Raw genomic sequence first — 25,933 nt, 5'->3', positions numbered from 1 at the left:
CTTAGCCAAATGTGATTTGAATTTTGTGTGGACTTGTTTTCAGTTTTTAATACGGTTTTTTCTTTGTGTGTATTTGCTTAATTGGGTTTATTGATTAAAATAGATGGTCAAGTCAGGAGCTTTTTCATGAAGACTAATAAACCATAGGTTGTTTACGTCAAGTTTGATTCCTTTCTGTGTGAAGAGATGATCTTCAAGTGTAATAAGAATAAATGCAGCTCTGAAACCTTGCGAGGAAGTTAAGCTCTGTGGAAAGAGCGAAAGGTGAAGTGAAAGCTGAGCAAGTGTGGTTGAGGAGAACACAATAATTTAGAGTAGCGCACACACATTGATATGCACTTTGTGAAGAAAAATGTACATATTTTGCCCTTCTCGATAAGCAACACTTTTTTTAACACAGGAAATTCAAGACAGTTGCATCCTTGATTCATGTGCATCTGAATGACAGCACATATGTTCAAAATATCCTGCATTCATAAAACAGTGTGATCCTGTAATCCACAGAGATGGCTGCAGTGTATAAACAGACTCTTGCTCGAGCCCTGATAGAGTGAAAATCATGACTTGAGTCATCCTCTTCGCTTGTTAAGATCTGAAGACACACCGCATCAGCAGGCGGATACATAATGGACGAATGAAAATAGATAAACCAAGAAGAAGAAAAAAAACATCAGACATGCTAAAAATAAAATACATCTTTATTATGGTATTAATTCCTTAATTCTTTTTTATAAAAAACTATTTACAGTACACTGTAATGGTCGGCAAATATATGATGTGCGCAGAGCTTTTATATATCAGACGTTTACATAAAGAAACAAAAGGAAATACGGCTCATGCCTGAAAGTGACTGAGAAAATCATAGCAGCAGGTAAAAGGTCCTTAAGAGCTCTAAATGCAGTGAGACGTTAATAATGTCATAGTATATGAGGCGAAACATGAAGGTATGATAATATTAAAGTGCCTGGTGCTAATTTTATGTAACACATTTACTGGCACAGTCTAAAATCTGAATATCATTATCAATGTCATTATGCATCTTTGATCAGATGAGCTAAACAGTACTGTGTTTCTAACAGTACATAAAGACGGTTCATTTTAATGTTTGAAAATAGAAATAAATCAGACATGCACTAACAGAGCATGTCATGAACTGCAGTCTGCGCTGATATTTGGCTCTCGATCATATTGTAACAAACGTAGTAGTAGAAAAATAGATTTAGTTCATTTACATTAGCTTTGTCTCTTCATGTACTTGTTTAGTAATGAAAACCCAAAGCATCCCTACACCAACACAGACGTTCATTTCCAGTTGAATGTCCGGCCCACCAGCTCAAAAAACTTCTTGTTGGGTTCGTGAAAGAACTTGTAGAGTTTTTGCAGGATGGCGGGCGCCACATGAGGGTGAGCCCGGCCTTTTGAATCATGTAAACATCGTTCTTGCCCGTGGTCTCTCAAACAGTAGAATCCCTTAGTTTTATTGAAGTAAAAGTTTGAGCCGTTCAGCTGGGGTTCAAGTTTTAGGAATCTTTCCACCTTTTTCATTTCTGGGAATGGGTCCCTTATCAACTCATCCCCATCCACCACGTGGATGCTCTTCAAGGGGAAGTATTGCAGCCAGTTCTGCATGTGAACATAGTACAGGCTGCGATTGAGAGCCTTGTATCCCAAGTTGATCTCGCCATCCTTCACCAGAACCGACTCGATGGGCTGGTAGCGCTTGTGCTTTTGGAGACGGTTATAAAACACCTGGGTGTAGTCCGAGAGCACCCGCTCCGTGGGGTCTCTGAGGATGAGCAGGAGCTTGATGTTAGGGTTCATTTGATATATGCGTTTGGGGACTTTGCTGGAGGTGAAGTAAGCCGGCGTCTTCTCTACCGTCAGCTGGTCGGGGAAGGCGTAGGGCATCTGGCTGAGATACCAAGGCAAGCCCTTCTGAAAGTGACTCTCCCAGTCGAAGAAGTGAACCTCGTTCTGCGCCGCCGCCACCGTACTGTGAAGACTGAGCATCTCTATCAGTGCCCGCGTCCCCCCTTTCCTCACACCAATGATTATAATCTGAGGAAGTTGTTGGAGGGTCCCATTTGGGTGGCTGTTGGCCCCGATGTCGGTGGGCGATGAGGTGGAAGGAGGTGGGGGCCCCACATCATCCAATGGCCTGGAGGGGATGGGGGGAGACTGCATCGCAAAAAGCAGCAGCCCGAAAAGCATGGCAGCCATGAGGGAGGTCCTGACCCTGGAGGATTTCAGCCTGACGAAAGCACCAAAACTGTATCCCTCATTGAAAGAGCAGCTGCCTGAGCACAATGGTCCAATTGAAAGCAGGAAAACGGCCTCTTCTCTGCCAGCAGAAGTAACTGCAAGAGAGACAAACAGCTGTGATTAGAGGATACCTGGCATGCATCTGGCAGGGACACAAAACACCTCTGGAAATAACATACCTGCAGGAACGCAATCAATCCCTTATATAAACACCATGCCTGTCAGTTTTATTTCAAAGAATGATTTGATGATATATTTTATTGCTATTGGGGTGTGATTACATTTTAATGTCTACAAACGATAAATAATCAACGTTTTAAAGAGAAAACAATGTACTCACTACGGTATAAGTCTTTAGTTTTAAACCTTAGGACCAACATATATGAGTCATGCATTCAACTATAATAAAACACAATATCCGAAAATATGGCATAAAAAAAACTGTTTACCTTAAAAATACTCTGTTTTTGAATGAAATCAAATGTAAATACATTGAGTTCATGAAACCCTAAAAACTGCATAATATTTTTTTATGTGAAGGATTACAGTTAATATTTAACTTAACATTTAGCCTACGTGTACACGACTGAATTTAAGCTCGGAGATGTTTACAAGGCTATATGAATAATCAGGTGTGGTGGATATTGCAAATGAAAAGGCAGGACAAAAGCTAATAAAGACCAAAACTGGTAATAATGTCTGCACACAGAAGACATGCTATGTTGCCGCCTGCTGTCATGTTATGCAGAGTACAATTGTTTATATGACAGTCTTAGTTTTTCCACACTTCGCTACCTCGCTTTTTACATTGACGGAAACAACACAAAGTGCAGCCGATCTCTTTACCTTTTTAACTATATTCCTCTCGACTCGGTTTCATGTCGTGCAGCTTTGAACTCTCAGCTCACAGCAGCGTTACTTCCACATATGATCCAGCTGTGCACTTTTTCTCCGGACTCTCCCGAGCGCACAAAAGTCGCCTCTGCCGCGGGGACACAACTTCACCTGAGCGCCTCCTCTGTGCTGTGTTTCCGAGCCGGACGGATCTCACGGCTTTTGACTGTCAGCTGTTGAAGCCTACGCCCACATTACGGGACCACTCCCCCCTCCCGCTCCCCCGTGACTCACAATGCTGTAATGGTATTTGGAGGAGATAACACTGCTGGTATTATGGGTGATATGAGGAGAGGGGGGTGAAGCAGGTGATCAAGGTGTGACACTTAAGTAGAAATTCCATACGAAAAAAGCAACAATGTGATATCTTTTGTGTCAGCAGAACATTGCTCCAATCTTGCATGGAGTTAGTTATGAAAAGTATGAAAAGTGTTTACCAAGATATTCAAATACATCAGTCTGACTTACAGAAATGTGTAACCCATAGAGAGACTGCGCCTTCTCAGGGTTTTGGTTTGAAAAGGCTTTTCAGTGGCGCCTCCAGGAGTCCTCCTTCGCTTTCATGGGAAATCAATGAAGGAGACAGAGCAGTTATTCATCCCTGGCATTCTTCTGTGCCTTTGTCCACAGTGCAAGTCCATCTGTGGGTAGTCGCCCGGTCCAAGTTGCACAACCTGTTGAGCTACATTTTCAAAAAATTTCAAATTCTTCTTTTCAACAGCAGGTTTCAAATATCACTCCAATCCAAACTTCAGATTTACTCATGTAAATACAGAGCACCATAGTGGTTTTGCAACTTCCTCTGAGTCACGTTTTGAATCACATTCAGTGTGTGAAAGTTGGAGTTATTTCACAGAATCAATGAGTAAGTGGCACATCACTAATGCCAACAGTCAGTGTGTCACAGCAGTGAGCTGTTTAGGTACAGCTTGTCCACATGACAAGTTTGGATGAATACTGTTTATATTTCTTGTCTGTAATTGGGTGTAAAGTATTGCTTGCTTCCCATGCTGATGTTAAGCCTACAGCATCAAGGCTTAAGGGCTTTGCAATTGAATATGGATGTATCTGATTTTACCCATGTTTGCGAAAAAAAATCTGCTGTGTTGTTCATTTAAATGAAGGCCGTTAGACACATTAAAGAAATGCACTCTACGTGAACAAGGAGGACATTTTGGTGCCAAAGCATGAGGTCAACCTCACTTCTTAAATACATCCTGTAGAGAGAATGCAAACGCATGTGCTTTACTTATTCAGCGCACAAAGTATAAATGCTGATACAACTAAGAGTTCCCCCCCGACATTGATTTTTTTGATGCAGTTTGGTAATCCTCACATTCTGCCCTCGTTTCTCCTGGAGAAATGTGAATTCAGCGGAGTCGTGGCGCCGGCTGGTACAATATAACCCCGCTTTGAGGATCATCAGAAGCGTCCGACCACATTAACATGACAATAGTACATATTCACAGATCATAAATACCCTCAGTGCCACCTCAGCGACTTCCCTTACCCTCAGCTCTAAACAGGATGAAGTAACAACAATAGCTTCTCTGTGCTTTTATGGGTGTCACATCTACTGGATATTTCATCTCTGAAAGCCCTATTAAAAACTCGTAAAAAGCTTTAAGAAGTTACAGACAAATTAACCCAAACAAGTGACTTTCACTTCTGATGTAAGTCAGACAAATCTTGCAGTGTTGCTGCACGATCTGCATGCTTAAAAACCTTTTTCTTTAGGGCTTGTGCCAAACTGTGCACGGCATTAAAAACAGGTTTTATCTAGCTCTGGCAGGCTTAACCGATTCCAAATGGGTACACAGACTGTTATGGGTAAATAAATGATATGCCTGCACTGTGTGTGTAATGGTTCTGATACCAATCTGTCGTGTTAAATATAAAAATGTGTGTTTATTTTGTACATTTTACTTACGCTCCGAATAAGATGTTCAATGCCCCTACTTGTATGTTTTGCTGAGGATACTCGGAACAGCAGTCTGTCATGCACACACTTATTTATCTCTAATCAAATGTAGGATATATTTCGAACCCTCAAAGACATCATTATACAGAAACAGTATTTCTTTTTAGGAAGGTATCACTGATGATCTTTTTCATGAACACAGAGGTTGCACTTTGACAATCCTGGCTCTGTTACTGGTGTTACATGAGGCTGTATTTCTGTGTGTTGTTCTCCATCTAATGATTTGTTTTCCATACAACACATAGCTTTACCTTCAGGCAACAAAATATAATGTTGTTAGACTTTTATTCCCCAATGTAATATTCTTCAGATGCACATTTACTTTTCTTGTAATACTCAATAGGTTACTTTTTATGTTATTCTTAAGGGGAAATATGTTATGCTTCAGTGTCTTTCTCAACACCTGAGGAAAGGCTGTTATCACTCCACTCAATGGCTATTATAATCTATCGCCTATTTCCTCACTTTAATTATAACACTATGTGAATCATCGCTCGTCACAACACCCACCCGTGTCACACTGCAGGTCACCAAGCTCACTATAACTGCAGCTGAAAAATCAAACACTTTGTTCAAGTGGTTTCACCGTATGTACCATAACTGCAATTATTTGTGATTAGTTATAAAAGATGATGGCAAATGACAAAGAACAGAACATGTAGTCGATGAAACACCGATAGCTGTCAGATTGAAGTGCTGATAACAAATTAAAAGATTCACTTTGTTTAAGAATGAATAGATCAATGTATTACTTTATTTGGGACAGAAACCTGGTTAAGATTACTGCAAAAGGTGCCGAGAATAATGGAAGTTGAACACTAAAAACTGTCTAAAAAGTTAGTGGAAAGCTAAACTGAAAAAAAGTTAAAAGGTTATTTACAATTTTGAAGTTAAATAACTTCAACCTAAATCTCCTCTTCAACTGAGGGAGAACCACTTTGGGATTTCTTTTGTGTGATCTAGCAGCGATAACAAATCTTTCAATATCGGTTTGTGAGCAGATGATTGTGTCTTTAATTCTTCAAACCATGTAAGAAACAGAAGTGTAGCGACCCTGAAGCTGCTCAGGACTTTGTTTCTTGCTAAAAGAAACCATGCTATCCAGAAACCCACAATCCTACAAATGATTCACCTATTAGCAATATACCAGTGCTTATAAAATGCAGGGAAAGTTACATTTTTGGGATTATTTTAAATGTTGTCATTCTGTATCTTCAAAACACTTTGGCAATACATATAATGCCAATAAATTAATGATGATGGCTGTGTCATTAAAGTTCCCTCAAAAATGAACTTGTAGTTGGGTATAATCTGAATCCTCATGAGAAAATGTTGCCTCTGGGCCTGAAAGTTGTCACTGTGACTTTAGTGTGTTTGAGAGGAGTTGACCGGAACAAGAGCTACAGTTCAGACAATTCAGTGGGTTAGGAGGATCAAGTCATTAAGATCATATAATCGGTTACAGGAAAACTGCCAAATCAGTTGCATGCCTAATAAAGAACACACGCACAAATGTCAATACATATATTCCATGTAAATAGAGTAACCTTTCAACAGAAGGAAGTAACACAAAAAAAGGTGACGCAACAACAAATTCTGACTTCTAGGTTTGTCATTTAAATACTTTGTTTGCGGTTGTTACTACGCATCAGTTTGTCTATAACAATGCATAAAAACTCAGTTCTAGTCAGATGAAGCCGGAGGGAGAAGGGGGAGGACGCTTGGGCTTGATCATCATGCTCGGGCATGCTCAGTGACGTTAAGATATGGTAAAACAGCATGGGAAACCGGAGTGTTTCTTAATGACTCATCTGGGATCCCATATGGACACATGCAGGCAGAAGAACAGCTACCATGCAGTGAACGCTAATACACCTTTTATAGAAAACAGTTACTGTCAACAAGGGAGATAAATTTGACATAATCAACCTACATATTGTTTGATAAACAAGCTTTTTGAGTAAATATATAAAAGTTATAAAGATAGCTCTTCACTCCAAACATTAGGTTTTGAATGAATTGGATGTTGACATAAAAGCGTTCATGCAAAGAATTTAAAAGAGATGGTTTGCTCAGGTCTACTTCATTTATTGGATAACACAATGTCTTCATTGTCTTTCACATCCTCAGGCAAATCATTAACAATTAAACAAATAGATCATGAAATGAGTTGAAGAAAATAAAAGCCTTTATGTTTGTCGACAGCGGTTGTTCTGTAACAGTAAACATCATTATCAGTCCGGAGCTGAAATGCTGAAGATGCTGCTTTTTCTGCAGGTTTACAGTTCTGCAAAATGGTGAGGGATTACTATTTATAACCTGCATTAAAGGCTAAGGGTACAGGGAATCTCTCTGTATCAGTAATTACTGCAGAATTTGGTGTCTATGCCAGGTGCAAATCCTTGAAAATGGCCTTCATTACGGGGAAGCTTGCAGACTGTGGCTAAGAAGTGAGGATAATGACAGTGTGGGATTAACCCTGCTTCCAACTCTCTTTACTCCTCTTTCTTCAAGCCCTCCCTCCAAAGCCGCCGCCAGCCAAACCCTTCTCTCCCTATCCCTCGTTTCTCAAAAGAGCCCCGTCTCTCAGACAATGCGAAAAGCTTGCCGAAGGGGTTTTTGATCTTCCTGTGATGCGGTACTGTGTGACAGGTCTCAGACACAGATATTTAGTTTCCCACTCAAAGAAGAGATTAGTGGAAAAAACTTCAGACACAGCTGCATCTGGAATATTTTACTACACTGCAAACAGCCGTTAGCCCTACCTCCAAGTCCAAAAGGGAGCTGGATGCTTCAATTTGTTTAGTATGTGAATGTGAGTGGTGCTTGTATGTTTGCCTTTTAAAAATGCTTTTCATCCTCTGTTATTTTTTTTGTTGCTGATATGCTCCCCCTCTCAAAGTCGGGCCAAGGTTCACTATGAGGTCTGAATCAGCCTTCCTTTCTATTTGAAAATACGTTTCCAAGGGTATGAAAAGAAGGATTAGTGGCTTTTTGGTGAGAAAAATGTTTTTGAAAATCCATTTGAATGCATATGAAAACTCTCTCCAATCACAATAACAAATTCAAATAGCAGGTCTTTAATCTCGACATTTGGTGATACTGAAAGCATTTTCTATTTCATATCCAGCTTTGTTTATTGATTACGTTATGTGTTCATTAAAATTAAATCTTTGACCTTTGAGAATTTGCAGTCATATTTAGAAGTGTCAGGATAAAGATTTGTATTATTATAGCTTCTACAAAATGATGAATGGCTTTACACTAACAACATGTTGGGACAAAAGACTAGTCCGCTGAAAAGTAGAGTAGATATTCATAGATAATTTAAAGATGGATATAAGGCACTGTGGTTATTTGTTTACAGGTGTTTCTCCATTACACTGTGAATACCTTTAAACATGAACTGACCTGTCAGGTTAAACCAAGAGCAGGTGTGGAAATCAGGAGTCAGATGTTCAGTGGACTGTAAAACCCATCTGTGATGTTAAGTGCAGAAAACCTCAACAACATATGATTACAAATCTGAATGCCTCCCTCAAGAAAGGCTCGGCCAAGAGCATCAAAACAAAGTATCTTAAAACAACAGCATGAATTAAAAAAGTGTATGGCGCTGTGTGTTTTACTTACTGTGTTTCATTTGATATGAGGATAAAAGCTCCTTGTGTTTAATAATACTGCAGAGGAAGCACCTTCTGTTTATTGCTGTTCCAGCAGAGGCTTGGCAGGCTGCACAAAAATCTTGCAAACAAAAAACCCCAGAACAACCAAAGCACAGATATTCAAAGCCAAGAACATTGCTGATTTTATCAAATAAAACAATAAACTACACATTCAGACACAAACAAGCTGCTATGCATAAAATGTTATCATAAGGAATGAAAACAGTAAGGTAACACATTTTATTTCCAAAGTTAACATCTGCTTGTTGTAACTTTTGTTATCACTGCATATTGCCTCTCCTGACTTACACAGGGTGAACTCATCTGCTATAAACAGACAGGCCTCTATGGAGGTGTGTGATGTTGTGTTATGATATCTGCAAAAGAAGCCACCGAAGAGACTAAAATGTGCAGGTTAAATACAAAATAATGTAGCTGTGTGTGTCTCAGATATTGATGTCATGAGATGATCTGAGGGTCAGATAGGCTATACAAATAACAGTTGATACACAGGGGAAATGTGGTGGTGCTTATAATATTTTTGTTACGGAAGTGGCATGGTTGCATAATCCAGGATTATAAATTGTTCCAGGCAAATTTTTAATATAGTTAATACATACTGTGCATTGGGTATCAGCTACTTCTTTTTCCACCTTTATATTACCTGTTATTAACGTTTATAATTACTATAGGTCTTACCAACGAATTGTTCTTCCTTTAACAACAACTTGAAATTTATAATACCTGAGGAGGCTACTTCTTCCACCCTAAAGCATAACATAGATTGCCACCGTGTTGCCCAGAAACAGAGAGGAGTAGGCGGGGTATTAATGAGACACACCGGGCATCGGGAGCACCTACGTCCGCACAGGTCGGATTCGAGACGTTAACGTAAGGCGGTGCATTTAAACCGTCGATACCCCGCCCCCGTTTCTGATCAACTACAATTAATCAAACTCACCTTACAGCCAATTGATGTTGCTTCTGCACGACGTTACCGAGGAAATAATCACATATTTACCGCACGTTTCACTGCTGTTGCACGGCACTTCCTTCATTAGCCATTTGGCCTCAAACTGTCCACTCTTACCTGAAGTGGAGTTTTCCTGTCCAGTGGGAGCTCTGTGGACCGCGCCTGCTCGACTCTCCAACAACACGCACCTGAGATACTAGCAAGGCTTCACTTCAGACAGGTAGGGACCTCTTTATTGTGTCATGTGTGTCCAATTTAAGTCTTTGTTTTGGCTTAAGAAGAACGGTTAACCCTGCGTCACAGAAAAGATGTCAGGTGGCTGGAAATAGGCCCATGTGTTTGGCTAAATAGCATGCAAAAGGTGATGCGTCATACAGGTCTATGAAATGTAAATGCGTACGGTTTCTATTGACTCGATTTCGATTTAATGTTCAGGGGTTATATGTGCAGACGATTACAAGCCAGAAGGCTAGACTGAATGGGCTTGTAAATAACATTATATTTTTATTTGAATTGATTAAAACATTGAAACAGGTCGTTGTGAGTTGGCTGTATGTTAGCCTAAAGTAATCATAATGTAATATTGAGCTTGAATAATGCTATGCTGGCTAAGCAACTTTGTAGTTGACTTTTGGGGTGCTTTTTTTGGACCAATTTAATTGTGATAGGACTTGCAGTATGGTACCTTTTAACTATAAAATGTAGAAGTTTTTTTTTTGTCACTGTATGTCAATTAACTTTATATATAGGCTGTATGAGCCTCAATGTGTTACTCATTTCCGAATTTGGCCCTTAGTGAAATTGAGTTTGACACACCATGTCTGGTGATTTGGCTGCGAAGCCATGTGCTGCTGACTGTTAATCATTTTGGTGCAAATCTTTGCTCGGTTGTTGGCTGCTAGCTGTTCTTTTGTGCTTTATATCAAACTGTGTCGCTAGTTTCTGGTTAATTGTGATATCATTTCTTGTTGTGGCTGAACTGTTGTGCTGTGGTCTAACATGTGAATAACGATGCTTTCTTGCTGTGAAATATCAGTGCTGATGTTTAAATATTAAGTGTGTTATTATGGCCTGAATAATGGGCTGTTGACTGTAGGGACATGCACACGACTTGTTTTCACTAAGTTATATGCCTGTTATGTTAACTTTGTATACAGCTAAATATCACAGTTTTTACAGTACAAATATCTCTTTTCATGGTAACATGTTTATGTGACAGCTTGTGGCTTTTCTATTTTCGTATCATAATAACAACCAAACTATTGAGATTTTCTTCTACACTTCATACTGCGGAGCCCACTTTTTATATGTCAATGCTTATCAAGGCTATGTTATATTTCACAGAAAAAGATTGTTTACATGAATATTTGTGAATTCAAGAAAAGTATGTGTGGAACAGTGTGCTGCATACCTGACATGCCTCTCCCTGCTGCTGCAAATCCGGTGGATGCTGTTTTGTAACTCTATTTTTCTCTGTCATTTGAACGTGGAATTTTTTTAACCAGTCGTTCCATCCATCCATCCAGTCAGTCATCCCCTCTTAATTTTGAAGATAATGTATGCTTTTTAAGTCATTATTTTTGTCATTCTGTGGCTGCCATCGTTGACAAGTAACAACTTAATAATTGTGCAAGAATGAACACACTGCCGCAGACCTGTATTCATCATGAGGATAAGTTTAACACACAATAAAAGAGGCACTGCTAAAAAACTGCTCCACTTTATAGTAATGGTTTCAAGCTGTTTTACACTGCTTTGTACTAAAGGCATGAGCCTGTTAATTCATGTATTTTCTTTGTAGTTTGTTCTTTTTGAATATCCCATTTGTAGGATTTGCCAGACTGGGATGTTCAGGTCAATATTGTGCTTAGATGCACCCATATGCTGTTATGAAGGGACAAGTGTGTAAATGTGAGTGGACATGAGCACACTGTGCGTCAGGAGGACGTCCAGTTAATGTTCGCACAACATGAGTGATATGGCTTGCAGCTTCAACAAAGACTATAGTCGTATAATATGTTTTGACTGAGACTCCACTTCCCTGGGAGCTTGCTGTCAGTGCCAAAAGATATTGCTTGAATGAAACAAAAATAAATTTCTCTGCATGAAAGCATGGTGAAAAGATGAATTATAGCCTTGGATTGTCAAACATATCAGTCAGTGTGGCATTTCGATTGAAAATCGAAAAGGATTCTGCCAACAGCTGAAAGTGAGGAAACTCTGAATAATTTATGACTCGACGTTATGTCATTTGATGTGATAGAAATTTGGGGAAATAAGTCGAAAGAGAGGAGTTTTCCGGACAGCGTGAATTATGCTGTGAGCCTTACTTTACACCTTGAGGCGACAAGGCATGAGTAGCGTTGTTAAATTGACAAAATCTCAAAGCAAATAGTGTGGCCACAGAGGTCAGCAGTCAGGAGTCCAGTGAGGCCACTTACAAAGGCCAGCTGTCATACAGAGGCACGCTGAGAAGAGAGAGAAAATCAATGGCCATAATTGCTCAATAACAGTACAACAATGGAGGTGTGAGGAGAGGGGACATGGGTCACAGCAGACACAGATCCACAGTATTTGCTCAGTGAATCACTGCAGTTTGGATTTCTTTACAAGTCAAGTGCAACACATCTACCACCTCTCCATCAAAGGATATGATCGCAGTTTTCACATCTTTTGCAAACATTAGTCATGTTAGTTGAAGTGGTTTAGCCTGCTGTAGTCATTCCTTATCCATTTGAGGAAAGATCATTTACTCGTGCACAAATATGAAGTTGTGGCAGGGGCGGTGGCAAACTGGTTAGGGGCTTGGCCTGGGAACTGGAAGCTCACAAGTTCAAGTCCACGAAAGACCAAGGCTACCGTGGTGTCCCTGAGCAAGGCAGTGTTCCCTACACTGCTCCCCGGGAGCCGTACATATGGCAGCCTACTGCTCCTAACACTAGGATGGGTCAAATGCAGAATTCTCGAATTTCCCCACTGGGATGGGATGGGATTATGCTGCTTTATACTTTTAATTTCACTTAATTTTTGTGATAATTTACCTTTACTATTTAATAGTTACTTTGGTTTCTAGTACACTTGGGAGCTAAAACAAGATTATCGTTCAACACAATATTGGTTGGCAACAATAACAGTCCAAACATTTCTATGATAACAGAATGATATTCAATTTACCAACTGTTTCTTATTTCAGTGTTTTTTCTCTTTTATTTTGCTTCCCCATGCTTAACCATTATTTCCCACACCTATGTAAGTGGGTCTCTCTGGTATATTAATGGAAAGTACGCTGTATTTCCTCTATTCAGTGTTAATGATAATGCTATCATGATTCGTTTAAATTAAACGTCCTTAAATTAAGTTTTTGGTGGAAAAAAAAAAAGAATGAATTGTTGTTTGCAGGGGATGTTCTCACAGCACTATAAAATGGATATTCGAGAGGGATTGCTTACCAGCGAAAGACAAGTACACTGCATCTTAAACTGTAAATGAGTGAACAAATGCTTTTTAAAGTATATATTTTCATTCCGTGAGTGTCTTCATGTATTAGAGTGGACAGTTATAAAGGCAGGCTTAAAATCGCATTAAGTTATCTTTTCTTTTAGACGTCTACTATAACAAAATATACTTTGGCCACCAAATGCAGGGCTTAAAATGATTCAGTCCATCCAGACGGTTGAATGGACCTGGTTTCCATTTCATTAAGTTGGAAGTTACTTTAACTTTGTTGTTACAGCTTGTGTTAATTTTTCACTGCCGTCTGTGCCACCAGTCAACCTGATTTACTTACCAGGAGCCAGAAGAGCTGGTATCCTAGCAACAGAAGCAGATATTCATACTTTGTTTGTTCTGTATCTCAATGCGGGTGTGAGTGTAAGTGTGTTTATGCATATGGTGTGTGCTTACATGAGAGCATTTGTGTGTGTTCGTGTGTGATCTTCCTTTATAGAAAACCGTCTGTTCGCATGCACACCGCCGCCTCAGTCCTGCCTGTAAACGCCTCTGGATTTACAGGGATCTGGGAGGGAGCGCTGTTTACAGTGTGCCCTTCACTGTTACCAATGGCCATGATAACACTGTCAGACATGGCTCAGTGATCCCAATCCTCTGTCTCACCTCACTTGATAATATTTACACTCACTTTGAAATGGGGTCTGCTGTACTGAATGCCAATTCTTGACCCAATCCCGCAACAAAACCCGCCCTCACTGAGGTCATTGGTGAAGGAATTCCTACTGACCTTTTAACTGAAAATTACAGCATTCCCTGGGCGGGACGATTCAAATCCACTGAGCTAGAATCTAATTTACAACAACTGGATCTAATAAAGAGTACAAGAATGGATGGAAGGAATCCAGCAGTCCCTGTGAAGGATGCTGTGTGCTTTTCATTGTGTCTAATTGAATTACAGATCTACCCTATGGAACCTCTCCAGATATCTGGGAGCTGCACTCACGATATACATAAGCTTGCTAACATGATTTATAGCGTTAGTATTCAACTACGTGAAGACTTTATAAATAGATGCAGCAGGGGTATGTTTTTTTGTAAGATAAGTAAATAGACAATAACTTTTGCAAAGCAGAACTCTTTGAGATGTTATCCGTCATAACATTAAACAGCAAGATAGAGGTGACCCCAAATAGTCGACTATTCGACAACTCAATTTAAGGAGTAGTATTAGTCTGCAAATATCAACTCCAAATCGTCACAAGGGCATGAAAATATGGCTATGAAACAAAAGATCATTCCTTAAGGGCTACTGTGTATAACTGTAGTTTAAATAGCTTGGTTTCTACCAAGAAATCCAGCTATATATCCTATTGTGATGTAAATATAAGCCTTTCATCACATTAAAGTGCTATACATCTTTTGTATTTATGTGCTTTTTTTCTGTCAATTTTAAAAACCAAAAGAGGGAGGCACGTAAATATAGGTGTTTCCATCTTTGAAGGATGACTATGAACCATAACACTTGGAAATTTAAGCCAGCTGTTTATCAGACAGCACTAGGAGGGATTACAGGAAAAAAGGGCAAAGAGATGAAACAAAGGTCTCTGTCTGCTTTTGATCCAGATACATTGTGTCTTAACCCTAAAGCCACAAGGGGCAGCCACAGAGAGGATTTTCAGTGAAGTGGGAGACGTCAAACATTGTTTAGAAGTAGATTTGGTTTTAAGAAATTGTAAATAGTTGTATAGTTTTTTTGTGGGAAAATCAAATTGGAGTATTTTTATCAAAGCATTTCATGACGGTATCTTTAACCAGTTGTTGTTTGGACCCAAAACATGACTCCCCCCACAGAACTCTGCTCTGTTCTTGTGAGACTTCTCATGCCTGGAGTTAAGGATAACATCTTGTAAGACACTAACAATAATTTGCCGGCTGACAGTGGCTTATTTTGGAGGGCACAATGATCACAAATGAAATATTATGTTGTTATGTTGGTAGACTCTGTGAATCGCTTGGCACTACTATTGCAAGTTTTAGTGGGCAACAAAAAACAAGTTGTCATTATGTTGTTCCCAAAAACTTTGGTAGTTTAACCCTAGAAGAGAAACAAAACACAAATCGTAAAGATGTTTCATTTTTCTTAAATATTCTTCTGCTGTAACTGAGTATTAATGACTTTGATGAGAAGTCAGTGCATCAGAGAAAACAAAGATGAAAGTTCCTCAAACCTAGCCGCGTTCCTCTTTCAAGGATGATCTTCAGATAAAGATGGGAACAAAGCTGGAAAACAGCCAGCAGGCATCTCTATTCACTTGGACCAATCATCTGTTTCCATCCTCAGTAGCACCCTACCCCAACTTAAGTTTGTCCTTTCATAATAGAAACTGTGAAGAAATGTGATTTCTGATAAGCCTAATCTTCACACTGATTAGGCTCCTATTATCCCACAGATAGAGGGATCACATGTTTGATGCTCGAGATAACGGGCTACGTACAGAAGAAGCATTCCTAAAACACCGGCACACACACACACACACACACACACACACACACACACACACACACACACACACACACACACATTCATGGTTATCTCACTTAAAATGTAGCAGGGCATACCTAGTAGGATTGCTAACATCTGTTCTTGTTAAATTGCAAAGATGTTTTATTGATCTGCTGCTGGGGCCACATTCCTTTGCAATTTACTGCTGTGCGAAGAAAAGTAAAGGGTGTGGGCTTTTAAGGAGGATCACTAGTTCAGGTAGTTAATGCCCACGGTTTCTCTCCCCCCCCAAATCTACCAAGGGGTGAATGCTTAGGGAATTCAAATGAAAACAGACTCCTCTGCCTCCACTCTAGTCCAGTCAGCAAGGTCGTACTGTGATTTAAGGAGTATTGTGCAAGGGCCAAATTGGCTGCAGATGGGTAGGGGGTCTGCAGCTTCATAACCTCACAGCTTATGTGTATGGATTATCTGAGGAAAGAGCGCTATAAATTACGCATGGGAGTTTTCTTATAGTCTGACCTGGTAACCCCGGCCTGGCTGGTGTAATGGGATATCTTGGGGAGCTGGTGGTTCCAATTAATGGAGCCTGGCTCTGTGTTATCATGCTCTTCTACAGGGCTCAGAGCTGACTCCTAAACAGGACAGGTGCATACAAAAGAGCTGCTTCCAGTGTTTGGTTGGAGAGGATTGGGTCCTCATTTGTGTATTGATTGGGTGTTACAAACATCCTCATGGGGATTCGATTGGGGAGAAAGTGCCTGAAGCCCAGTCTCATCCCCTCACCTTCCTCTATAACTAATGCATTTTTTTGCTTGAATATTAAACTGAAATCACTTAATGTTTATGAAAGTACATTCAGACTGCATTCATACTGCATTTCAGTCTTTGAACGTTTTTGGAAATACATTTTGAGCTTAAGGCCAATGGCTGAGCGTCTGCTTTAGCAAGACCTCGTATAAAGAACTAATGTTGCTCTCAGGATGTGCTGTGGAATTCTGGGGCGTGCTACTGGAGCACATCATACTTTAAATGTTGATAAGACTGTTCCTTCATTTTTCATAAAGTTATAAAACGCTATAAAACGTAAGCGTTGGCTATAAGCTCTGAGCGATTTAAGATGCCTTCCCTTTTTTATAGAGGGCCGCAGTGAAACCATTTCAGATGTAAAGAAACCTCATCAAAAATCACGTTGACATGATGATGCAAATAATTTAAAATCCAGCCTTGGAACAGAGCCTTACTCAGCAGTATTTTCTCCATATTTCTAGATGAAACTCATACCCCCTAAAGTTGCCAATGCACAGTTTTGGGGTCTTTTATCACCATCTATCATTGGAACACATATTTCACCATACAGAGTGTAGTGTGTTTGATGTCAGGTAATAGTTCAGCTATAACATTTTTCTCTCACTGCTGAATGTCTGCTGACAAAGTTTTCAGCCAAAGAATCAATCATACAAAACATTCACTTACAGGATTTCAGGATTTTTGGGAGTAAAGGGTATCCGAGCAGCAAACAAACTGCTGCTCAACGTCCTGCTGCCCTTGTTAGCGCAGCTCTAGATGCTAAATATTACACACATTCCTATATAGATCTAATAGCACATCCTCAAAATTGAAGTCCATAGCTGAGTTGAGCGCATGTTACATATTCGGTAAGGGTGTAAGTATATATTGTAAATATCGCAATCATTTGCTACTTTACATTAACTGGTTAATTAGCTAAACACAACTTCCATATACCTGAATACTGTGGACATGCCTATGGAAGAGAATTGGGGTCAAGTATCTTGCCTTAGGACACTTGCAGGGAGTTGGGATTGAACCACTGACCCTAAGATTGAAAGATGTATATTTAACTCCCCGGAGCCCCAGCTGCCTGTGATACATTATCCATTATATATTCTACGTGGAGTATAGCTGTGGGCGATTTAAGATCCAAGACGTTAGATAGAGGGCTTTAGTGAAACAATGATGCATGAAAATGTAATCTCAGTGTTAATCACAGGGGTTTTGAAAAAAAATGTCATAAACAAAACTTAATTTTTAAATCAGATTGACATTTGTCGGAAATTATTTAAAATACACACTTGAGGAACACACTGTAACACTCGCGCTGCCATCACTCCAACACATTGTACGTGAAAGGCGAGGGGCGGGACATCTCTAAGCGAATGACCAATCATAACAGTGCCGGCCAGCTAACCAATCAGAGCAGACTGGGCTCTGGTTTCAGACGGAGGGTGAAAAGAGGAGCTGCAGCACAGGCAGTATGAGAAACATAAACACTTTTTTGAACATTAAAGCATGTTATTATATCACAGTTGAGGCACAACATACTCATATGAACCTGACGTGATTATAATAGGGCATCAAAAAGGATTTTAGAGCAACATGGGCCCCATTCCGCAAAATACTAAATCTAATCGGGGAGTTAGCAGGCGAGCCAGAAAGCCCATGTTCCCCGAGTGAAGTTGGCGCTGGCAATAAATCATTGGACCCTTCTACCCAGTTGGGGTCGGAGCATGCCAGGAAACAGTGGTTTCCTTAAATTCTCCTCAGTGTTATGCAGAGAGAACCAACTGTCTGTGCTGGCACCAGCTACACTTCTGAACACGGCACCAGCAGTTTGTCACAACGATTTGTGGAAAAGAAAATATTTGCAGGAATGGGATGAAAAGGTTACTTTAAAGGTTGTCAAGAGGGAAGGAAAAATGCAATAAATCTGAATACTCAGAGCAAACATTTCACAGGTCATTGCTGTTTTTATAGAAGTGTTTGCTTTTATTCAAATGATTTAAGGTTAATTCACGAGAGCTTGTATAATTCCCCATACCATTTATATTCCTCAAACACTTAATTGAAACCTTATGCTGGAAAACATGTTTTGAATTGGTTAGAAAATACCTTGCATATTCTGCAAATGTCCTTATATGAATAGACAAGAATGACATTAATTTTGTGCTTGAGAAATGCAAAACAATCTAATAAAAAAGAAAAGTGAAATAGAAAATAAAATGTATTTAGTGAAGAGCTACTTGATCTCAAGTGACAAACTTCTCTGTGAGATCAAAGTGACAGGTTGAAACGGCATCATTTGCAGACATTGCAACCAAAGCCGAGTTTTGATAGCTTCGAGCAAACCTGCCAGATCAAACCGTCATGGTCAGAGATGTGAAGTCTGAACGTGGCGGCATAAACAGCTCAGGATGTCGCCGCCTCCTCACACAGCCGAGTCTGCCGCCTCATTATGGGAGACATGCTAGCTGTACGTAGGTGCAGACAGAAGGAAGGCATCATCAAACTATTTGTGGACATTTACAACATGGCAAAATACGAGCAGGGAAAATGTTCCAACAATAATGAGGCTGTATTATTTCATGTTGTATGTTTGTAGTCATGACTATGGCTGATCCATTCTACATGGGTATCAGAAGGATTTTATGTTTGAACTACCGCTGAACTATGTCTCTGTTTTGACAAAGTCTTAATTATTGATAAATGGTTATATATTACATTCTTTCTCTGCATGCTGCCTAGAGCCACCTGTTAAGCATCTGGAGGATCTTTAAGCAAATCCCATTCACATTCCCTTGCAATACAGACATGTATTGTACTTTTTGTGTGCAAATGAAGAAACAAACCAGTAGTTGTTATGTGTGTAGGCAATACAAGTGCAAGTGTTGCAGAGTGATGTCACTATGTTATGGAAGTAAACAAAGGAGTCCAATACGGGCATTTCTGGCAGGGCAGAGTGTGTGTGAGAGAGAAACTTTGGGATTTAAGCCCTTTCAGACCATTTATATGCACAACAACCTATAGAACACAAGGGAAATGGAAAACTGTGGACTCTGCTTATGAAGAGCTTTTCTACAAAGCAAGTAACACTTTGCGAGTGAGTTTCATTCCACACTTTGACAACCCGATCAGGAGATCAATCACTGTGGATCTGTGATGCCCCTGGGTAGGAGGATTAACAAACAATAATGAACTGTCTGTCTTGTATCTTTTTTTTTTCTTCGGGAAACTTGCTGCTTTGACACATCTTGTTTAGATGTGACAGCTGCCATTTATCACACTTATTATCACCTACTTCACAAGGAAGGCTTTTTTTTATTAACACCTTGCTAATCAGAGCTATACCTCTCCTACTTTATACTTTAAGTGAATGCAGGGTGAGATTATATCTTGAAAAGACTGTGCCTCATTCTTTCAGTATTGCTTGTTGGATCGAGTCGAGACTGCTGCTTGAGCGCAGACAATCTCACTCGGGAGTTTCCATTCAACACTTTGGCCTCCCCATAAGGCCTCATACTTTGGTCTCTTTCATGGCTCATGGCTAACACATCATGATGCAAATCGTCATAGCGTGTGTGTGCATGATGTATTGAGTTGTGTTCATAGACTGTATAAATAATGGACGTAGTATATGTGACGTCACTCCTAAATTTGTAAAGAGCTGTAATGAAGCTCAAAGTGGGCGACTCCCACCGTCGACATCTTCTCAGTCTACCTCCCGCCCACTCCCGGCTAATCCAGACATGGACATAGGGTTAGAGCTGAAGCGGGCGTGGCTACTGAAACACGCCCATCTAGCTCGAAGCTACCAAGCTAGCGAAGGCTTCCAAGCTAGGCTACATGCTACCGTATGCTACTCGTGGCGGTATCCCGCTAAAAGTCAACAGCACACCCTGCGGTCTCGTTGCTCCCGGTTCCTGGTCGTCTTACTCAAGGTTAGTTAACCCGAAACTATACAACAAAACTTGACATAAAGATCTATCTGTTATTGAGATTATACTGCACTATTTTAAACATGCTTGTTTCAAATATAGACGTAATTTACAACACTATTTTGACCAGAAATGTGGCCAGGTGTTACCGTGAATCAGCGTAACGTTAACGTTTAAATTGAAACAGAATTTTAATTTCACATGATTCAGTTCACGAGTCGTTTCTATGGAACACTCGATTACAACGTTACTTAATATGTTTAATAAGCTAAGTTACATGTGATGGTAAATGTATTATTGATAATGGCTTGCATAGTCATAGTTATTATTGCTGCTTTAAGGAATTATACCAAGCAAGATACATTATCAGTGCAGAGGCTGTTAGCGGAGCTAGCAGAGCAGACACTAGCGGGAGGGCGCTAACCTGTCAATCAAAGCGACCACGCCCTTAATTATGCATAATTTTAAGCCTTAATATAATTAAAACGGGACTGTTGTATAGAAATTTAGCCTCCTCACAGTTGTCATGAATAGGGAAATTAGCTATAGAGACCAAAAGCAGTTTTTGTACCATGCTGTAAACATGTTTATTTCTGCTGTAAAAAGTGGCCTTTTAACATGGGGGGGGGGGGGGGGTCTAGGTAAATTGCTCTGTTTTGGAGCCAGGCCATCCGGCCATTCGACGAACTGCAGTTTTTGGCACTTCATATATGTGTTTCACTGCTCAGCACCGGAGGTTGCCCCTTGGTTGTGTTACATTCCTCTTTGTAGAAAGTCAGAGCTGTGAGCTGCAGAGATTGTGATTACTACACTACGGAGGAATGCACTAACATGCCCCTCAACCTCGACTTGTCAGCAGTCAGTAAATTAAAAGAAAACAAAGCTGCAAAAGTCTGTCTCCATGCCGACTGCGGTAACAGATACATGTTTTTCTTACTGATTATGAAAAAGGCTTATATCACAGTTGACCTTTACAGTATGTTTTCGCTGTAGAAGGAGCCAACAAGTATTACACAAAACATCCCTGGTGGTATGCAGCGCTGTACTTTTAAGAAAAATCAGGATTAAGAGTTCGATAAGCACACAGGTGTAACAGAGGACAAAGTAATCATGTTATTTTTCACAAGTGGAGTAGCTGTGGGCTGCCACGTTGCTTGTAATTTGTCTGAGTTGAACTGATGGAGCTCACTGGAAAATAAAGGTCAGTTTTTTTGCTGGGTGATCATGTAAATCTATGGAAACGATACACACTTGACAAACCAAATGACATGCTAGCCCATTGCAATCAGCGTTGAGAAAGTAATCAGTGCTTGATTAGATGTAATGCGCCCCGTATTGATCTGCCTCTGCAGCGGGAGGCCATTCCGAGTGCTCAGAATGAGAAGCGTTCGATCACCCCGGGAGGTTAAACACTGACTGTTACCGCAGAGTGGATTGCCTCGGACAACAGGAATGACAGGCAGGAACGAGATAACTGCGTGTGATTCTTGGCTGGAGCAACGTTTACCCTCCTCTGCCAACGTGTTGCTGATATATCCGTCGAAAACGCTGTCAGCTATTTTCTTTTTTTAATTTATTTTCCGTGTCCATATTGATTATTTTCTTTCAACAGCCTGGCTTTGACACTGGAATCTCACAGCTGCTATGATTTGACAAGACACCGCAAAATAATGTCTGGTCAACAAAAGATATATTGGGGTTGTAGTGTGATGCCCTTGGAAAGGAGGATTTAGCAACAATATTTGACTGTAGCTCTGTTATATATTGTTTTTTCATGAAACTTTCTGTTTAAAAACATCTTAATTGTGACAGCAGTGACATTCATCACTTTTTTTGTTCAATCACCTGCTTCACAAGGAAGCTCTTTCCACTTGTTTGAAATTAACACATTGCTAATCAGTGCTTTACCTTTTATTAACAACTGAATGCAGGGTAAGATTAAATCTTACAAAGGAAGCTGTACCTCATTATTTCTGTATTATTTTTCTGAACGAGGTGATACTGCTACTTGACAATGTTAGTGGTGGTCTCACTTGACTCTTATTTCAATGAATTTGACAGACATGCATATAATGACTTGTTGGATAAGTATTTTGATGGGTCAAATCTATATTTCTCAGTTAATGCAGTGACCTTCCAACAGGACACCAACAGCAAACCACAGGAGGGAAATATCATTGTGATGAAGACAATATTTTAGTTTTTCTTCCATGTCACACATACCTGATGTGTGAGTGCAGGAAATCTATATTTGACTAGAGCTGTAAGCAAGTAAATGATTTGTCCATTTGCATTAAAAAAAAATAGCAATACAATTAAGCGATATATTGGTTAATCATTTAAAATAACATATTTGAGCAAAAACGCTGAAAACTATCTGCTAGATTTCTCGTTCTTCTCTCATATTTTTACAATTCTGCACAAAACAATTAATATGTCAACTAGGGCTCCGTGAAAGAAAATGTGTGTGGTGTTCATTACCATAATAAAAGTCTCCATAAAACATTTTGACATCAGAAAAACAAAGAAAGCAGACTGTAAGGGGACAATGAGTCTAATCCGCACAGCATATCACACTCTTTCCTTTTATTTCTCCCACTCGATTCTGGACTGAAATACCAAACCTATATATAGCTTTTCCCTGAACTTCAATGGCTTACTTGGAAGTATACATTAAGCCTTAAAGTGTTTTGAAGTGTACAGACATCAGAGAAAGCGGGCAAATCTGAGAGCAACTCTACCTTTCTGAGCTGATCCTGTAAAAACTCCTGATCTTGCAATCCTCAGGACCTCGCTCAGACCTCATCAGCCCCGACACACGGAGCATGAAACCGCTTCAAACGGCTCACATGTCTCTTATAAGGCCGGGCTGGTCACCTCATGTGAGAGATTAGAGCAGGCAGCAGAGGCAGGATTGATCTCAGGGGGGGAAAACTCTCACTTTTATCAGTTTGAGGTTTACTCATGGCCGTTTAATAAAAGGCAAAAGATATATAACCCTATGATGGTGTCTTTGAGTCATGTCCACTAGCAGATGGCAGCATCCGGTGGGGTGCCATTTGGTATTTTCCTATCTTTGGCCTGCACAGGTGGGTGGCGGTGCAGATCTCTCTTTCTGTTTTCTCCTCTGGGGAATGTTTAGCTGGCCGGGGTTTGATGTGGCAGGGCCCCCGCCAAATAATCACAGCCCAGACAGGGGGGGTGTGCAAGCCTTCACCCCAGCATCCAGGGATTTGTGAAAAGTTGTCTCAAGGGAAGGAGGGGGTTTTGACGCCTGGTGAGTATCGTTTCAGACGGATGATAATGTGGAATAGGATCAAAAAGGAGGATTTTGGCCGAGTGGTGATTTTCACAGTGGTGCGCGGCTGAGAGGCTCAGTTTTCAGTCGGGCTGTTTTTTTATATTTCTTCTTCAAACTCTTAGTCTTTGTGATCTCTTTCTCAATCCTCTCTTTTCTTCAGTGTTATTATTCCTTTACTCCCACTGTCGTTTTTTTTCTTCTGTGAGAGGCGTCAGTGCTGCGGCTCTCAGGACGGATGCTCCCGCTAAGGGACTGTCCACGGGCATCACATCAGCTTTACTCAATTTTGCTGACGGCTCACTCAGAACAGTTGCTTTTCTTCTCATCCACCAACACAGTCGGTGATTACTTTCAACATCATCTTCACTATTCATTATTATTATTATCATCAAGAACGCTATCGCCATCGTCTTCAATCGTCAGCACTGTTTTGACCGTTCCATCCATCTTTTCTTTTTTTTTCAAAACACTTTGCAGAATAAGAGCACAGTCATTTTCAGAGTATCACAGACTGACCCTAACTATAACTGCTCACAGAAATAGGATGGGGTAATATATTTTCAGTTCTCTAAACACCACTCCGGAGAAAAGCAGCAACAAAATAGCTGGCTGTGTGCAAATTACAGCTTTAGCATGTCTAGGCAAACACTTTAACCACTCCACATTCAGCACGTGCTGCACCTGTGGGATCTGTTTACAGCTTAAAACAGCAACCATAATGGCGAGAGGTGAAATGACTATGCTGTGGGGATAACATAGCTTGTGATTTTGCTTAGTGCTGCACTGTGTGCAACCGGTAAGAAATAACAAATTAGCCAGATATTGTTTCCTCGGTTGTTTTTCTGTCCATTTACAGCAAAACTTCTTCTACAGTTATATCTGCTATGGGCTTAAGGAGAAAAACTGAAAGACATTAGAGGCTTATTTAAGACAGAGCCTCGTCAAAAGCTGAACTGGGGCATAATTGCACAGTGGGGAGACGGAAGAGAAAAGCGACCCGGTAAAAATTACTCTGTTACCCTCGCTGTTACAGGCACTGTTCAGTATGGATGTTATACCCATTTTACGTGTGACTTACTTAGGCCTTATGAAATAAACAACATAACACAGGTAGAGATTTCACAAGAGCTAATACTTTGGTAACAATCGATATCAGATATTGGAGAGTGACGGTGTTAAAAGAGGGTGGGGAAGAGAGGAGGTCATGTGGAAAGGGACCCCAAGTCATATTGGAGCCTGCGTTCGCCGCAGGAGGGACTTTGCCAATGCATGGGCCGTCGGCTCTGACCAGAAATGCTACTCTTATTTTTCAGTACTGCAGGTGGCCGGTATTAGAGCCAGAGGTTGAGACAAGCGGTGTCGTGGCGTCCCAAGATCAAAGGAAAAGCGTTTGGACAGAATAAAATCACCATTGACACATTGTGACATGCACTCCATGGAGTTTCTGACCACTAGTGCCTTGAAGCAATCTTTAAGCAGTGGGTCCCCATTTTGTTTGTGCATGCACACCATCATTTGAATTGAAACATCACTGTTGTTTACATAAAAGCTGAGAGATGTTTAATTCCAACAACTTTACAGCAGAATAGTGCGTCTTCCTTTTGGGGAGATCGATTCACGTCGATATCAGAACTTCCATCCATCTATACCATTTCAATACAAAAAGTATTTAAACTGTCAGTATTCGGACATATCAGATAAATAGATGTTTATTAAGTATTTAAAATCATCTGTACTGTATTTATCAAACTCTGTCTCTGAAATGGCAAGTCTGAAAGGATTCTGTTGGGATCGGGGTCAGATTAATTTGATCGGCACATCCATAAATCCAACTCTGGGGTCTTATTCTCTAAAAGTAGCCTCAAAAATGAAGTGTATTTTTCCCAAACAACTGAATTATAACTTCAAACAAAAGATATTTTTCATATCGTTGTCATTTTAAGAACTTGGATGTATCCGCCTGCTAACAGAAATGATCACAGCAATTTGTACTCTCGAATGAAAAGCATGTGTTTTCTGAGCAATATCCCTTTGTGTTCAATGTGTCTTCTGATGTTTGACAAAGAAGTCTTAAATCACAAAATACCAAGCAAACAGGGGGGGTGGGAAACAGCTCAAGAGCAACCGGGCAACTACAGAGCAATTCAGTCTTCTCTGCAGCGGTAGCCATTTCC

At 40.2% G+C, this 25,933-nt stretch overlaps 1 protein-coding gene and 1 long non-coding RNA gene across 2 annotated transcripts in view; one reads left to right on the top strand and one right to left on the bottom strand.

Moving 5' to 3' along the window:
- Positions 1–680: 680 nt before the first annotated feature.
- Positions 681–3,304, bottom strand: hs3st1 (heparan sulfate (glucosamine) 3-O-sulfotransferase 1). Its single transcript, XM_063876048.1, has 2 exons — positions 3,109–3,304; positions 681–2,357 (listed from the first exon to the last, which is right to left on the bottom strand). The coding sequence occupies exon 2, from the start codon at positions 2,218–2,220 to the stop codon at positions 1,303–1,305; it is 918 nt and encodes a 305-aa protein (XP_063732118.1). The 5' UTR covers positions 2,221–2,357; positions 3,109–3,304; the 3' UTR covers positions 681–1,302.
- A 6,442-nt stretch (positions 3,305–9,746) lies between these two features.
- The window catches only part of LOC134860178 (uncharacterized), a 30,518-nt gene continuing 14,331 nt past the window's right edge, over positions 9,747–25,933 (top strand). Inside the window, exon 1 of the long non-coding RNA XR_010165199.1 lies at positions 9,747–9,992. This is a non-coding gene — a long non-coding RNA (uncharacterized LOC134860178). The remainder of the gene's footprint in view (positions 9,993–25,933) is intronic.

Source organism: Eleginops maclovinus, chromosome 23 (assembly GCF_036324505.1).
Source record: "Eleginops maclovinus isolate JMC-PN-2008 ecotype Puerto Natales chromosome 23, JC_Emac_rtc_rv5, whole genome shotgun sequence".
Lineage (NCBI taxonomy): Eukaryota > Metazoa > Chordata > Actinopteri > Perciformes > Eleginopidae > Eleginops > Eleginops maclovinus.
Note: the sequence above shows the minus strand (reverse complement) of the source record. Positions and strands in the feature narration are given on the sequence as shown.